The sequence below is a fragment of the Thunnus thynnus genome, chromosome 7 (genome assembly GCF_963924715.1).
Source record: "Thunnus thynnus chromosome 7, fThuThy2.1, whole genome shotgun sequence".
Taxonomy (NCBI): Eukaryota; Metazoa; Chordata; class Actinopteri; order Scombriformes; family Scombridae; genus Thunnus; species Thunnus thynnus.
Genome location: NC_089523.1, coordinates 29,015,518 through 29,033,816, shown reverse-complemented (window position 1 = coordinate 29,033,816; position 18,299 = coordinate 29,015,518). Strand labels below are relative to the sequence as shown.

The 18,299-nt window shown below is 39.7% G+C and overlaps 1 protein-coding gene across 1 annotated transcript in view; it reads right to left on the bottom strand.

Annotated features, from left to right (window-relative positions):
- tyw1 (tRNA-yW synthesizing protein 1 homolog (S. cerevisiae)) overlaps positions 1-18,299 on the bottom strand; it is a 58,436-nt gene that overhangs the window by 15,788 nt on the left and 24,349 nt on the right. The window contains exons 13-14 of the mRNA XM_067595370.1: positions 15,424-15,559; positions 9,465-9,575 (exon numbers count right to left, since the gene is read on the bottom strand). Coding sequence (XP_067451471.1) covers positions 9,465-9,575; positions 15,424-15,559 — 247 coding nt within the window. The remainder of the gene's footprint in view (positions 1-9,464; positions 9,576-15,423; positions 15,560-18,299) is intronic.

Genomic DNA, 18,299 nt, shown 5'->3' with positions numbered 1-18,299 from the left:
AATTGTTAAGTGTATTGTTTATTAAAAAAAATAAGATACAACGCACTCAACTTGCAATAATACCATGAAAACTGGGGGCTACAATAAAATGTCCTCGTCTTTTTTTCATTATTAAGTGTGTTGTTTGCCTGTTAATCATTCTTTTGTGCCTTTGAAGACCTCGGTTACTTCCTGATATATTGTATACTGTAAATATAAAACATTATTACTTCTATTAAACCCTTCCACAGACCTGATGCCATCAGTCAGCAGTGAGGGCTAATCTGAGAGCTGGTGATATGACAGAACAGCTCGCTCTATCATACTGTCACCAGGCTATCCCGGGAAGCACTAATTACTGGGCTCATGATGCCGAGGTCGATAGCTTGCCCGAAGCTCGGCAGCCTGAGGGGTTCATCTGTTCGGTAAATGACCGTATACTGCTGGTAGGCAGCAGGGCGGAGAGATAAGAGAGAGAGAGAGACAGAGGAGATGATTTAGGAACGAGAGATGAGAGAGAGATAAGAGTCACCTTGATGATGACCTTTTACTTGTGTCGGTGACTCTGCTTAAATAATTGATTGTCAGGATAAAGGTGGAAGATTTTACTGAGATTTTCACAGGAGAAAATGAATAATTAATACAGTTTATTAAGATTAGTGGTGGGAATCAGGGATGAAATCACGATAAGATGCTATAACGATATTCGTCCCACAGTAACGATGTATCGCAACAATTCGGCGATACACGATATATATCGATATATCAGGAAATCTGTAACTGACGAAGAGAGAAAACATTATTTCAAAGAGCAGGAAAGTCTGATCATGTACAAAGTTTACTGACTGTACCTTAGTTTCACAGAAAAGAAATGTTGCCAAGTATAAATATCACAACACTGATAACTGTAGCTTCAGTTTGTGCTGCTGGCAACGTTAGTAAACCTGATAAGAGACGGCAGAGAGACGACGTGGTGCCTCATAAACCAAAGATTTATTCCTTTTCTGTGGCAGTAAACACAACACACGACTAACTGTGTTGAGCTTTACAAGATATTAAAAGTTGACGAGTGACGACATTAACATGATAAACAGCAGGGCTACGTACTGACACCGGAGAGCCTCTTGTAGTAGAGCCGCTAGCTCAGCTACGACATAGAAACTTCTGTAAAAGGTCATGAATGTGCTTCTAGTGACTGTCAAAGCTCTGGTGGACTCTATGTTTCCAGCACGGACACGGAGTCTGACAGCAGCTGCTTATTTTGCTTGCATTTCTTCTTTGTTGTCACCTACAACTGCCGTCTATCTGACCGTCACCAGTCTGGTCAGCGGAGGGTAGTGGCGCACTGGTAGCGGTAAACCAAAGTAGCTGAATCTATTCTTAGCGATCCTATGTTTTAAAAAAAAAGTATAGATAACATATGGCGAGTGGAAATATCGCGATATGTTGCAATATCAGTTTTTTGTCTAGTAAAGACTGGGATATTAATCATTACCTGGTGTAGATCTGGATATTAAACAAATAGAAAAATAGTGATTTAGTGATTTTCTTCTCTTCAAAATTGTTTTGTCTAATAAACTCCAGAGATTCACTTCACAATGATGTAAAACAAAAGAGGAGCAGCAGATCTTTACACTGGAGAGAGACTGTCTGATATTGATAAATGACTTGCAATCAGATGATTCTAAGTGTTGTTGGTTGTGTTAATCAACTGCAGAGGTGCTTATGTGACATTCATAGCAAGTTTTGTGTGTGTGTGTGCGTGTCCTTATCGCTCTTCATCTTCGTCCCCTCGAGAGTAAAAGAAAAACACTGAGAATTGATGATCGCTCTGCTTTTGTTCTTTTGCTTCTCTCATTGTGTGATAAAAGGAAGCAGTACATGAACAAATTGGAAATTGTGAGTCAAGCTTAATTATATTAACATCTCACTTCCTGTGTAAAGTCTGTGTCTGATCACCACATATTCGCTATTTGATGAGTATCTCTGATTGCCCGTCCAGCCCGACGCTCCCTGCTGTCTTGTTAGTGTTGTGCTCTCTTGATATAATGAAATGCCATGTAGCGGAGGATCAATACACACTCTTGCGAGAAATCTTTAACAGAAAAGCCAGCCAAGTCTAAAGGGGGAAACTTCAAGACATTGTGTTTTTCACCCATTTACACCAAATAATAAACTCCATCATAAAGCCGAGACTTGCTTGAAGCAAGTTGTTGATTTTTTAATAAGCAGTAAAACACATCATTTAAGTTTGAAAGAGCTTAAGAGCGTATATGAAAGATAAAGAGGGCATAGAAATCAGGATCCTATAATTGTTCATTTTAGATGGACAGATGGTAAAAAATTGCTTTGATATTTACAACACATTCATTGGAACAGTAGATTTGAAGAGAGATGGACAGAATCAAAAGAGACCGAGACAAGACACAGAGAAGAAAAAGGAGGGCGCGTCTCTGCACAACAGTGTCAGCAGACGGATGTAACGGTAAATTAAAGAATAAAGGACAGGTGTGTTTGTGAGTGAACTGGCCTTTAAGTGTGCATTACAACTGGATTTTTGGAGCCGATACCGATATTAGTGACTAAAACAATTCTGATATCGATACATCGGCCGATAATCTTATTTATACAGAATATATACATAAACACGTTTTTTTGCAATGATCCCTCAGATGTGGTTATAAAACATGACAAAGATATGTAACGGAGGCATGATATTTAAAAGATTAACAATTAAAACTTTATTGTATAAAATGACATCAGTGCACAAAAACAGTAAACTTTACTGGGAATTTAATAATAAATTTAAATAAATTATAAATAACTATAAATTTTAAAAGAACACATGTATATGTATATATTAAACTTGCATTAAGAAAAACGATCAAATATACATAAAATGCTGCCTATGTAACATTAAGAAATATATTGTTGCATATCGGACAACATATACGCTGATACCCATATATCTGTGATAGGCCGATGTCAGCTGACAATATCGTCTGACCAATATATCAGTCGGGCTTTAATTACAACACTAAAGTCTTTCTATGTTATGGTAATTAATTTTAGGTTACCCCTTCATGCTCTCAACAGGCCCTTAACCAACCTATGTCACTCAACCAGTTTCTAAATATTAACTAACAGTTAATCAGTTTCTGTTAGCCCATATCAACTGCAAAATCACACACAAAAAAACAACAAACAAACCAAAAACACATCAGGACATGCTTTTAAATTTTATTTCAATTGCCTCTCACTTGCCAAAACTCATTGCAACATCATGCAGCAACAGACTGCATTAGGCAGTCAAACAGAATCAGGATATTTATATAAATATGTCTTGAATCATCTGTGTTTGCCAGAACCTCATCTGACAGTTGATTTTCGTCTGAGCCCCCAAATCACACCGGAAAAGAAAACTTCACCCCTCAACTGTCACATATAGCCTTCTATTTTGTGTCTCACAGCTGATAAATGATTGGCTAAAAAGATATTTAACTGGATGGACACTGGAAGGAAAACACACTCTGTATGTACACAGCCTGTGCACCAGGAGGATGACTGATGGGAGGAGTGGGAGCTTGTTAGTTTTAATATGGGAGCAAACTGCCAGGCCGACAAGACTCCCCCAAAACACTTCATTATGGGGGAGAAATGAAAACACCTTCTCACACAACCCAAACACACACACATACACACACATACACACATACACACGCATAATTTCGCTGCCTGTTGGCCCTTCAGAAAGGTTTCATTTGGTTTCCCCCCCGACCACATGCTTTGACCCTCTGACTGCAGGAATTTCTCATTATAGCACTGGCTCCCTCATCTCATTATTTAGAGTGGAAAACTTGAATACTGCTGCATTTTTTCTGACAGCGCTGAAAGTTTAATAGTGTTTTGTAAGTATAACTTTAATGGATGTTAGTATGAATGTGGTTGTCAGTCTGTGTTTGACCTCTGATGTTCTGGTTGGCCAAACTTTTGTAATGAAATCAGCCAAATAAAGGATGAAGGATTTTTTATTGCTTTAATAATAGAAACTATTTGGAAATTTGTAAACTGCATGTGAAGCTGGGATAAATGTGAGATTTGTTATTCAAGAAATTGCAAAGGTTCATGATGAAATTGTGAAAATGTTAAAACAGATTTATTATGCAACGTTAAGCAATCCTTAAAACATTCCTGGCTCTGCACAAAAACCTTCCTCGGCCCATGAAGGTCTACATTTTCATCAGATTTTTATTAAAATATGTGATTTGCAGGTTTTGTTTTTGGGTTGTTCACACAGCGTCCAAACAAAATCACATCTCTTCTCACTCAGATGAAAAGTAAACAATAATGTGTTTAAATGCATATTTCTAATCTTCATCAGTGTGAGCTGTGAGCTTGAGGTGAGTGTGCTTTATCTTTACTGCTTTGCCTTTCTGTTTCCGGCGCTGCGACGCTGGCTAAACCCTGCAGACACAGATACATCTACAGCGTCTGGTGTGAACAGCTAAAAATCAATAAGCTGCTCCAGCCTACGACATTGTTACTTCCTGTCACAGCCGGTCTTTGTATGCGCCTGCACATTTTCAACAAAATAAGGATCATAACTAAGTCTGGTGTGTGTGTGCGGTTGGTTTGCTGTTATTTCTGCACCGTCAGCACCACCATGTAACACCAGAGGAACTGAACATAAAGTGCTGCTTAACAGAAAAAAAACTTGTCTCCTCTGATTAAATTCATATTTTCAATGAAACATGAATTAATCATTTTTTCTCTCTCAAAGATGATGGCACTTCACTCGATACAGATGTCGAGAATGCAAATGGAGACAATAATACAGACACGTTTTACTGTAAGATAAGCAACAGTCCTGCCTGAGCTCCTGCTTAATATGCAGTACGTACCTAGCCATGTGGGAAGAGGGTTTCACAAGGTGTAGCCGGGTGTTTTACTAAGAAAGACTTAAAGAGTAGCACTGCTCACTACATACCAACCATTACTGGATTTGTTAAACTCATATCTATGTTTAAGAGTTTAAAAAATCCTGATAATGATATGTTAAAGTTAAACAAACGTAAATAGATTTGTAACCAGGACTTTTACTGAGAGGGACATTTTAAAAGTTGAGTGTTAGAGCGCTCTCCACCACTATCATCAAGTATCCAAGTAAGCAAATATCTTTTGTAACTCTAAGTAGAGTTTTCAGAGACTTGGAGAATCAATGTTTTGCAGTTTCATAGTGATCAAACACCTTATGATGCTCCGTTTTAGGTCTTAAATTTGTCACTGATCTGTGTCTGAGATGAGCTAAAATCATGTTGCTGTATCATTTGAATTGTGCTCTGCTTGCTGCATTACGATGCCCTTGATTAAAGGTATCTAACCGCTCCTATCTGCCGCTGACCGCCAGATGAGACTGTACCGGCTGGTTCCCAGGTGTGATTCTGTGTAGCTGTGAACACTCAGCTTAATAAACCAAGCGTGGATAAATGAAGGTTAAAGAAAGTAATAGCTCGGAGCGGCGGGATCCCAGCGGAGGCTGTCCAGAGGTGGAACTGTGTTCCCAGGTAGAGCAGGAATGAGAAGTGCTCTGGATTATGAATGAGAGTATAGGGGGGGGGAGGTATTCCCTCGAGGGGGGCTCGGTGTGGGAAGAGGTGCTTCATGAATACTAACTGTGACTGTGGGAAGCCTTTCACTTGTACTTTCGCCTTTGCAACACGATGCTTAGGATGAGGGAAGCATGTAATGGGAGACACACGAGGGGATGTATGATGTGTCTGCGTGTGTCATCGTGTGTGTGTGTGTGTGTGTGTGTGTGTGTGCGTGTGTGGGGGGGGGAGCAGGATGAAGCCTGACAAACAAGCAGATTATTGTTCAGACCAATTAGCTCGCACCCCTGCAGCTGAATGAGAATAGAATACAACTGAATCTCAACTTTACTTGACTTCAAAGGTCACGGCTCGCTCTCATCTCTGCTATCTGAAGGGGCGACAGTTAATTGCTCTGGCCTTTTTTTTTTTTTACAGAGCCTCGGCACTGTTTAAAAGGAAGTGAGGATAAACTGCACCGGACAGCAAATTTGAGTCCAGTTTTTACTGTCAGGAGGCAGAATACATTATCAAAACAAAAGCTGATTATTTCCCTACAGTAGAGTAGAAAGATTTATGATCATCATAAACTCAAAGAGGGACTTTATAAGTCTGCTATATGCATTAATAAAGGACAGCACCCTAAACAAAGAGCTTTAAAAGAATTACTGCTAATAAGCTCATTTAGACAAACTCACTATAATAGACAAAACACGTTGGACTCATCACAACTAAATTAATAATTATACCACAACATGAACACAGGACAGACAGAAACAATGAAATCAATCAACTACTAAAATTAGATGTTTTTTTTTGTTTTTTGGACAATCTGGTTCATGCAACGTATCCAGAAACACATGTGAAGTAAGTGAAGCGAGGGCAGCTACAGCGGGGTGATGGGTCTGATGCAATTCAATATAAAATTGTATTTTAAAATCACTTTGCTGTTACAACAACCAGTTAAAAAGCTTGCAGCGTGGCTATAAAAGACCTGCCGACCTTGAAGAAAGTCTTGGACTATCGTTTTATGCCAAAAAAATAAATAAAAACTCAGCTCATGTACGTTTGAGACCAAAAACCAGACATAACACGGTATATTTTTGATAGCCGACTCATTTATTAATGTCAGAAATCTAAATTCGAACTGAGTACGTACCTGAAAACAAAAACTGAATCATTCACAGTAGATCAATATAACCTCTAGAGAGAAAAGGTTCAATGAATTAAAGTCTGACTGTAAGCATGACCTTGAGAGGAAAAAGATAAAAAAAAGTTCTGACTGAGCATGCAGCTGAAAATAAAGTGACCCATTTCTAGTAGCTTAATATAAAGTCTGGTAGTAAAAGGTCACCTGTGTCTGTGCTACCATCAGTTGTAAAACTGTTTAGGGAACGGCTCATGAGATCACAGCTGCTCTGTTCATCGTTCAGGGAAAGTCTTCTTACTTTTGGCTATTAGGGGACTTTTTTTTTTTTAAAATAATGGTCCAGCTACAGATAACAACAAAGTTTGTGAACAGTGTCTCTGTTTTCTTATGTTTAGTCCCTTCAACCAAAGGGTATTTATCATATTTTTACTTCTTTTTATCCATTACTATCATATTCCTATTGTCAAAACACATGAATTAACACATCCCTCCCTCATAACATCTTATGCCAACATGAGCACTTTTCACTCTGGGGAATTACCTGAATATACGGCTGGTACGGCCATTCTTTGTTGTAATTTTAATTCACAACACTTCTTGCCATAAACATAAGCATTGCTCTGAACATGCATATCATTCAATGTTCAATTACTACCTGCTGATCCTTGATGACTGATTTCAGTATCAGTATTACAGACTGTGCAGAATGCATGATGGGAAGTCTGGAGATATGCAGACATGGCCATCTCTCCTGGTAACTTTCTAGGAATTTCTGCGGCATGTGCACTTGTTTGTCATGATCTGCTCCTCTCATTACGATTAGGGGTTTGGCTGCAATAATTAACTATTATCAATTATTATCAATTCTACGACACACAGACAATATAACTTACTTTACCAACTTAAATGGCTGGAGAACAAGAAAGCTAGCTTGCAAATACATATGTAATGTTAGGCTAATGTCGATTCACTGGGCAGACCAGACACCTGTTGGTGTATTTCTGCTGCTGCCTCTTGATGTTAGACTTCAGTACAGCACAACCGGTCAAACTCACAAAGCGTCACCAGCACTTTGCGTACTTTTATGTCAAATTGTGTACCTGCTATGCAAAATGCGTACAGGTTGGCAGGTCTGCAAGAATGTCACTCTGTACTACTTTGAACAGTTACGTCAGGTTTAGTCAACGTCAATTATAGAGCTTTTTAAACACAAAACAAATCTGTTAGTATGTGTTAAAACATACAAAAGTACATAAAAAACTACACATTTAGACAGACAAGAAAGAAACGGTTAAACTAAGAATAGACAGTGTTATTGCCAAACCTCTCGCTGTCATTAAACTAAGTAAATTTAACTTGAAAATGGCTTTAAACTGCCACTGATGTTTTCTATTTTCTATTCTATTTTGAACTTGTTTCCCTTTTAATTCCTTGTCATGTCAGGCGTGCCGTTGGCTTGCATTACAATCAAATAATCCCCCAAAACCTTTCATACCTCTTAAAAGAGAAAACGGCAGGTTCTGCACCCTCTGGTTCTGCTATAACTATTAAGACTGAACCAAGACAAAGTTGGGAGAGGTGCAGCCCATAAAATTATATGATCAAATTCTGGTGAAGATGGTTCCTCACGGGCAGGAAGAGAAAAGGCTGAATCTAGTTTTAATGACATGTTTTGACTACTGCTGCGAGTGATACTTCTGCTATTATTACTTGGATCGTTCCTTTATCTGATGCAATGAATAATGAACACAGACGAGTTTGTCACTATGACAACCATAGCTCATGATGTATCCAGGTGTATCTTCCCATACTATTAATACCGTGTCCGCCAAATGACCGCAATAAGGTTGACGTGCCCACCGTTCCAGTCAATTATTCCACTTATCGAGTGACATATTTACAGACAACGTACAGGGTTTAACAGGTAAGTAGGTGGTGTTCACAGTCCAAACCGCTCAGTGGCAAACTCACAATGTCTCCCCAACAACGAAGGCATCCAGAAACAGTCACAGACAAAGTCAATAAATCATAAAGTTAGAAAAACATATATTTGATTGCACTCAAGGGACCCTGAAGTTCTTAAAATAATAAATGCTTTAAAAAGTTTATTCGGCCTTTGGTGAGAGGGATCATGATATTTTGTTTTGACTTTTATATTTTAAATATATAGTATGAATAGCAGGTTGTTTGTTCAGCCTGTTCCCTTGATGTATAAGTCGGTGCGGCGCCGGCAGGATGCTGATTATTAGCTTTCATTTGAAATATTTAGGTATGTCTGGGGCTTATGAACTAATTAAATACAAATATTTTCCTTTAAATCGTTATTTAATTCTGCATGTTTCCTTTCAGTTGGGAATACAGGACACGTGTCTTTCCGTTGCTGTCCTTATATAATGTCATAATTTGTTAGACCTTTAGGGAATTGCAGATGATGTGTATGTGAAAGGAGATATCATGTGCCAAGTGTTCCTCTTAAATGAATTACTGCTGTATAACCAGCCTGGTGGCCGGTACTCTTGGCTCATTTGCATTAAAAAAAAAAATCCATTAATGAGGAGCAAATGAGACGGGCTTTGCTATTAGGAAGCTTCTCTCCAGACACACATCAAAGCTCAGTGCCGGAAAATATTGGTAAAACAGGATAGAAATAAAGAAAGAGAAAGCTGGTGTAACTAGAAAACAGTGATAATTACTGATATATATGACAATAACTACAAACATATAAAGCACATACTGCTGTATCCTACCTTGACCTCAATGAAGTCCGGTTGGCCCATAGCTATGAGCTCCGAGTAGGCCTGCATCTCTTCCACGTTCCAGGCCTTCACCAGCGTCAGTCTGTACACCGTCCTCTGCCTCTGGATGGACAGACAGAGGTCAAGTAATGATGCACAGTGTCAAGTAATGATGCACAGATGCACAAACAACAGAGCTGAATGTGCTATTAATTCAAATCAGGGTAGACAAGCACAAGTTCTGGCATTATATATGTATAAAAAGTTGCCTCAGAGAATGTTATTGTGCTATTCTGATCGTTTATATAATCAAATCATATATCAAATTCAAATTCCTGCATTAGTTTTTTATTCAAGAGCCATGGCACGTAGTCGTCGCAGACATCTGTCCTCTAGAGGCAACACAGCGGCTCCCAGATGTCCTGTCAACCAGCTACCTTTTGTCTGAACCGTAACAGAGCTGTTAGGAGAAGGCTCGCACGTTGCCAGATGCTTTAACAACTGCTGCGTTGCGACACATGTGCATACTTAAAGGATTTCCAAAGCTGATCTGAAGGATCGAGATCAGGGCTCATCCAGGTATTTTTCAAGGAATGGTATCTGCTTTACAACAACTTTTCTAAATTTATTGTCAATATTTTGTTTACTCCAGATACATAGCTGTCAAAAATGTCCCTTTGTGCATCTGTAAGACACTGAAACTCCACAGCATTATAAGCCAGTGAGCAGAGAGGGAACAACGGAGTAAATACTGAATAAGTAGAGAGCGGCCGGCGTCTTTAAGTTACACCAAAGGATTTAAATCGAGGACCGAAAGCATCTCTCTCATACTTAAATACAAGTACTGAAACAGCACTGATCAATAGTCTAGGCTATTGTTGTAGCTGTATATCAGGAGAGAGGATTATCTAGAATTTAATGGAGGAAGACAGGACAGGAAAGGAAAGACAAGCAGGGAGAGGGTGACGCCAGAGGACATGAGGAACTGATAATAAAAAATAAAAAAGCAAGATGACAATGGGAGAGGAGAGTACGCTCTTTCCCTCATTTACTCACTCTCTCCCTCTCTCTCACTGGAAGGTTATCTATAATACTAGGTCCTTTCTGTTCAGTGGGGAAGGGGATAATTGGCCAGTAGAAGCAGGGAGGTATTTTCGAGCTGCGTCTTTTCCAAATCCCCGACACTGAGGCACAACTCTATCAGTCCCCAAGCGTACCGGCAGGGAGGCCAGGTGGAGGAGAGGAGGAGGAGAAGCTGTCAAACGGATAACAGAGAGGGATAAGCGCTCAGGAAGGATGGAGATAGAGCCCACCGTGAAACAGAGACTTAGGGATCGGGAGTTGAGACACAGAGAGAGGAGAGAGGGGGGATAGGGGGGGTAGATGATGGGAAGCAGAGAAAGAAAGAGTTTATTTTAGGAAACTGGGAAGTCGCACAAAGAAAAGCCATATTGTCACAGCGAGGTGTGTGCGCAGACACACACGAGTACATGTGCAACCCTCTGGGGCAATCATGCTAATCTATAACGCTAAATCACAACGTATGTGAGTTTACATAACGTCTCTGGTGTTGTGTGGATCATAAAACGTAACTGATTGAAGGGTTTACTATGCATTCATTTGATCAATAGCTAAATATGACAAGAGCCAAACCTGACTGCATGACTGCTTTTGATTTATCTCAATCATATCACACAAATCATCACCGCTGTGAATTTAAGTGTGATATTAGAAAGTAAAAATACAGAAAAGTAAAAAACGCACATTTAGTTGACTTCTGCATTAAGCTACTGTCCTACTGAAGGATTGTAACTGATTTTCAAGTTCATTTTCATTCACTTTTACAAAAAACAAATGTTTCATGCTGGTAATTTGGAAGAAAAGAAGCCACATAAATGCATCCATATAGTATCTGACTGTCCTGTTATCACATCACTTCGCAAAAAATTGTGCATATTATTGTTGTTGCTAAAATTTGCACAACACTGAGTGTGAACCTGCATAGAATAGATTTGGTGTGTCTGATGCTGTTTTTCCATTACATGGTACCGGCTCGACTCTACTCTACTCGCTTTCAGATTTCGTTTTCCATTACAGATAATACTCCCTCAGAGGAGGGTTCGCATGGATGACCGTCACCGATTGGTCAAACACACACACACCGCGGATACTTTGTGTGTCTGTGCTGCTTCATTTATAAAACAAGGAAGTACTCGAGTATCGATTTAGGGACCAGTTAAGGACAGAGGGAGGACATTTCTCTTTGTTTGTTAATGTTAAAAGTTAGGCTTGATTGTTTTAAAGAAGATGAGAGAGAAAAAGAGAGACAGTGAGTCTGCTGAGAGAGAAAGAGACAGCCTGGTGGTGATCCAGCAAGGAGAAGTAGCGACGTTAAAGAGAATAAAACCCATGAATGAGAGGAATAAAACATTATTTTCTGACTGTTTCATGGCAGTTACATTTTAAAGCAGAAATAAATAACCATCAAACATTCAACAGATGATTTACTGTGGAAACAGACCTCTTAGTTTCAGTTTAATTTTCCTTCTCTGCATTTCTGCTTTTCATTCATTCATTACATCCAACTAACGCGGTGATAAATACAAAGAACAACAGGACAAAGCAGTATTGTTTTTTCCTCGTGTGATTAATACATTTCATACATTTCTGTCATTTTTTAGTTAAGGAGCAAGAGAGAGAGAAGGACTGACCAATCAGTGGTCTGCAGTGTTTTCACGTCATCTTCTAGTATCAGCTCAGCTGGCTTGGATACCAAAAAGAAGTAGGTACTGGATACCAGATACTATACGCAACTTTTGCCAGATGGAAAAACCAAAAAGGGCGAGAAGAGTAGAGTAGAGTAGAGTAGAGTTGAGCCGGTACCGTGTAGTGGAAAAGTGGCTTAACATGTGGTATGCTGGGCCAGAAAAAAACCTGATATCATTAGACATTTGTTGGACACTGAGTTTAAAAGGTAATTCTTTAGATTGATGGCTCCACTGACTGTCAAACAACAGAGCAGTATTCAAAATAATGAGATTCCAGCGAGTGTGCCAGCAGGCAAAAGTGTCAGTCTCTCTGGTCCAGCAGCACTCTGCCCTGAACTGAACCCTGGATAAAACTTTACTCACTTAAAGGGTAGAAAACCAGTGACGCTAACATCCCCATAAAGTCAATATTCTACATACATGTAATATGTTTGATGTCCAAAGCTTGTTTGAATGTAGATTTTACAAAAAATGGTCATTTAGAGAACTTCTCTAAGTTAAAAGAACGCTTAACACCATAAGATGTTTGCTTTGCATTAATTTAATGTTAAAAAAATGTCACTGTGTATCACGTACAGTAATCATAGTCCAGATTGAAGACACACAATGCTGTCATCTTAACTTCACATAAGTAGTATTTATTGCGAGGCTGTGTGATGCACTTAATTTTGATGATGTTGTTAATGATGATGTTCCTCTTTTATATGGCTCAAACCCCTGCAGTTACTGATATTTGCTTGTTGGTGTGTGTGTGGTGAAAATGGTGAGATGCAATTAGAGTGCAATGATCCATCACCGGTGATTTGCTTCGAGCTGCGCAGTTACCAACACCTCAAGCTGAGCGGTAATGAATTTGTCCAGTGTTTGCTAAAGCATTAAGCGAGAGGAAGCCGGGTTATCACGGAGAGAGAGAGGTGTAAAGACTTCACGGCCCACATCTTTTTCAAGGTCGTTTTGCCGGCTCACCTTAGCAACTCTTTTTTTTTTTTCTCTCTCTGACTTTGGCTTTTTTGGAAACGCACTAAAAGAATCGATTTACACAAGCGTCTAAGCGGCTAGATGCAGGTTGTGATAATGGACTTTCCTTATGCTCAGGAATGATGAAAAGGCCTGCAAGGTTATTGGATGCAGGGGTAGTTGTGGACACAGATCACATACATGGTTTCATTCTTGCGGTGGCGGCGATGACATTATCAACTGATGGAGCCAAAATGTGAAAAGGTTTGTTTCGAAGGAATCGATAAAAAGCCGCTCTTACTCACTTGATTGAAGTGTTAAAGGCTTAAAGTGCTTTCTATCAATTGTTGTTATCTTGCTGTCATCGCATAGGAATTTGGTAAATACAGAGGACATTGCAATCTGCGGTTGCCAAGAGGACTCGATCACGGCTGAAGCAGCTTTCCTCGGCTGCTCTGATTCACTCGAAACATTAAAAAAAAACGGTTGTTGTGGAGATTCAGTACATTTTCAGGGCAAGGGAGAGACAGAACAATTCAAAAGTTTAACCACATCAAGAACATTACTTGTAACAAATCCCTCAAATCTAAGGATGCAGAGAAAAATGAAACAATGAAATTTGAATGTCTCACCTTAGTCTGAATATTTCATTTTTATCAGAGCTAAAAGATATTTCCTCACAAATAAGATACTCTGGCGGTGAGCAGCATCCCTCATCTGTTTGTCAACAACCGTATCAGATGCGATCTCTCAAACAAATCCAGTGCCTAGAATAAGCTCGATCGTTTCTGTGTGAAGCGAGAGAGCGAGGAAACCCTGACGAATACAGAACATCAGTGAGAAGAAAAGATACAAAAAGATCAAGATGATGCTTTCCTGTTACGGCTGATAAGAGGAACTTATTGTATAAAAATGAGATGTACCAGAAACTTGTTTTCTCACTCTGTGCCACTGAGAGGTCACCACCATTACAACCCAAACCCTCCATCACATCATATCATTTGGGTGTCAAGATAATAATCATGACAAAAATTGCAGGCTTTTGCTCTCTACTCATGATATGGCTAGATAAATGTAGTGCAGGTGAATATGAATTAGGGTTGCAGCGTTTGCATTCCTCTCAGTTAGAAGTAAAGCAAACAACACATGAAAGAAAATGGTTTGGATTAAGAACTGGCAGTCCAGCGCCACCTTTGATTGGCTGGGAAACTTCCAGGATGCCATATGGCTAACAGTTTCCAAGGGAGAATTAGTTCTACACTTAATCACCGACTCAAAAAAAAATCATTGCAAGTAGGCCTGTGTGATATGACGATATATCATCTATCATTTATTTCATTGTGACACAAATCACACTCTTTACGGCAATGTTTTTTCGTCTCTCCTCCGCTGCGTTGCGCACACACACACACACACACGGAGGGCTCAGCATCGTCCCTGCTGAGAAAGACGAGAGAAGCAGCGAGACGGCGACTATAAATGACAACGAAACTCAGCGGAGACCGTCTTTATTTATGTTATTTACCAAATTTATGTGCACTTGTTTAATTTCAGCTCAGTGTGTGAGAGAGTCTCTGCTGCGTTTTGCTGTCATTTATGGTCGCGCTACTCTCCTCTGCTGGTTCACCGCGGCGCGGCTGAGCCCTCCGCGTGCGTGCTGCACACATACAGGTGAGACAGTGAAGCAGGTGTGGTACTCGAGCTGATGACAGTTGTTACATTACTACAAGTGCAATCAAAGCTTTGGGGGTCATATATTTATCCATTGAATCAAAATGTGCTATATCAGGATAGGTATTGTTATCAGGATATGAGATGTTGATCATATCACCCAGCCCTAATTGCAAGTATCATCATCTACTGTAATTTATGTACTTGTGATAATTAATAATTCAATAGACTTGATCAAGCTTGAGGTAATAACAAGTTATCGTGACCTGTAGGAGTGCTTTACGGGCTCAAAAACAATCTGATAGTTCTTGTTTACAGTGACATTGATCCTACTTTGATTGTACCGTCTATAAAAGTGTCATAACTTTTAACATAGTTAGCTGACACAGTGGGCTGCCAACTGCCAATTATGATCACAGGTGAGCTTGACATTGAAATACAGCAATTGTTTCACCTCATCTATCTATCTTACCTTACTTCACAGTAGCACGCAGGATTTAACCATCACCCTCTCGGTCACAATCTCACCTCTCTGATCTCTTGGCTGAAAAACCAGTACTTAGTGGGCAGCTTACCTTCTCTCCCAGGGCTTTAAGGCTGTCTAGGAATCGTGGCCAGAAGTCCTTAAAAAGCGGCCGGTCAATCTTCTTTAGACTATCTTTGGTGCTCGCGTCCACGCTGACGTACAACTGGGTAACTGGCACCAGACTCCTGGAAATGACAGAAAATATGGAGGAGGAGGATAAGAATGATCCAGTTTGAGAGAGAAAGAGTCTGAGAAGAAAAGCGGCACAAAACTTAAGGAACCTTTGAAAAAAAATGAGAACAAAAAGGAAAACAAAAAGAGTAAATCCCTCTTAAATTCTCCTTCAATATCATCATCAATACTTTACACTCTTCTAAGCAAACATTAGTGTATTTCTGTCAGATCTCTGAAGCAGGAAGTCGTGTTTCTTCGATCTAAGACAAAGACAACACAGTGGAAACTGCTTATAGTGATCATGATTATTATAACCATATTTTTTTCTTTTTCTTTATTTCTCATGCAGATCACCATCTAATTGAAATTTGTATATTCATTACATGAAAATAAAGTAATGAAACGGAAAGCTTTGCTATTTACTGAACTTTATCGACTGTTTCAAAATACAGTACAGCTGTTTCAAACGCTCGGCAGTTTGTCATAAGCTTCAGGGAGAAAATTACTTTTTTCCCCATCATGATTTCAATGTGCACGCAGCAGCAGCTTCTGGTAACCAGCTGGAAGCAGACGGGTTACCATGAGGCAGTAATGGCGCCACAGCCGCTAAGTACATGTCAAATGTTTTTCACGGCAGTAAAGTATAAAAAACAGAATAAGTTTTTTTTCCATATGTTGTCATGTATGAAAAGACCCGAAACGCACACTGTAAGCAGACTACTTGATTACTAGAAGCAAACTGCATTTGTATAGGAACAGCAACAGACTCATTGCAGAGGCAGGTGAAGGAAAAACGAGGGGGCAGTGAAGGAGGAAGCTGTGAAAAACTCGAGAGTGGTTCTCATCAATATTAAATAAGGAAAGACATTAACTTATGTGTGTAGCTGCGCTCTGGGACGATCTGTAAGAGCAGAGAGAGACACACACCGGAGAAGTAAACAGAACCAGAAATGTATAAAAGATTCACACGACTGAAACAAGAGGAGCACTACCCTTTTATGTGCCTGAGATACAAATATTTGCAAGAGAGGCGATTGTGTAAAGATGCAAAAAAATAACCAATTAGCCGAGTTAGGAATGAGACAGAACGTCAGGGAGTTCAGCTCTTTGTACTTCTGGTGAATCATCTTTCAAAAGAATAAAACGTTCCCCCCCCCCTTTATCAAAGCAAAACTGCGACGGCTCATCTCCAACCAGGTGGCTCTGACAGACAGGAAAATAAGGGCTGATGGCTGCTGTTCTTGCCTTCAACACGCTCGATGAGTATATGATAAGTCAGCCTGTGACGGGCAAGTTAGCCGACATACCGGGTGTGTCAGCGGATGTCTTGATGACGACTCGAAAGGCTTCTGGATGGACAGACGTGGCGTGTAGGGTCTGGACATTAAAACTTAGGGTGAGATTCACTGAGGCCTGTTTTTCAGACGTAGATGCAGTATTGATCAAACTGAATAATGCACGGGGAGTTTTGGTTCGTGTTCATCAAACTTGACTATCATTGAACTGTAAAATCACTACAAGCTACGACAAAACAATTTCTTTTTTTTGTTAAGAGCGTGTTTTGTTTAAGTGAGCGTTTGGCTGCAGTTATCTCAGTATTTTTTTGCCCATTTTTTTTGTTTTTTCTTCTGTCATTTAATCTCCTTTTCCTTCCCCTTGAACATGTTTAATGCCTCCTCATGTAATAAAAATAATAAATAGTCATGTGCTAAATATTTTAATATAATCTTATTAGTAATATTTTACAGTTTTCCTCAGGTGGAGTAGACCAAAGCAAATATTTTGAGGTCAAGATCATACGTTGTCATTTCTTCTCTGACCTTAGTGATCTCATAGAAATCCCACCTTTGAACTGCACCTGTGAGCTTCCCTTCACTCATAAAATTCACCTGGAAGGCAGAACGAGGCGCAGATCAGGTGCTGAATACGTGATGAGCTGCTGTCATGGTAAAGAAAATCAGATGCTAACGATGTGAGCAGATTGTGGCTCCAAACTGAATAAAAATGATGCTATCATAGTAGATGTCTGCTTTAACATGCTGTCTGTCTAACTGCTCTTCTTGTACTTCACTATATACTGTATATGTGATACAAGAAAGACTTTGATTTTTTTTTTTTTTTACATAAAGGGATGTCAGGAGAGTATACAGCCGCAGTGACTGACTGCTCATCAGAAGCTAATAATGACATTGTGAGGTCACCTCAGTGTTTTTCAGCACCTCATTAAACGTTTTTATAGTGATGCTCACAAACCCTCCTGCATCTAAAGTGTCTTTAATTCATTTTTCAAACAGTTGCTGTAGGTGCATAAAGTACATGCCTCCAGGAACGTGTACCTGTGGTGAAAACTACTGTCAAGGAAACATGGATGCAGACACTGGAAGGAGACTTGAACTCTTGTAGCGTTCCAGAGAAGTCATGTTTAACCCAAAGACTACGGAAAAAACACTGGTGTTGCATCTGTGGCATGGCCTAAAAGTTAACTATCGATGCCCTTTTCGTCACTACAGTAAATTAGTTTTCCAAATCACTTCACTACAAAGAGTTTTTTTTGAGGAGCCAGCTGCTAGTGGCCTTTAGAGAGATTGCATGTTTAGCACTGTCTGCGAAGATCCTCAGTACTCCAGGTCATGGTTATCCAAGTAGGGCTGAATCAGGGGCAACTGGACTTTCAAGTATCTATAACCAGGTCAAATTGCCCTCGATTCAACCGTCCTTGGACATGATTAGCGCTCAAGCACAGGACTCAGC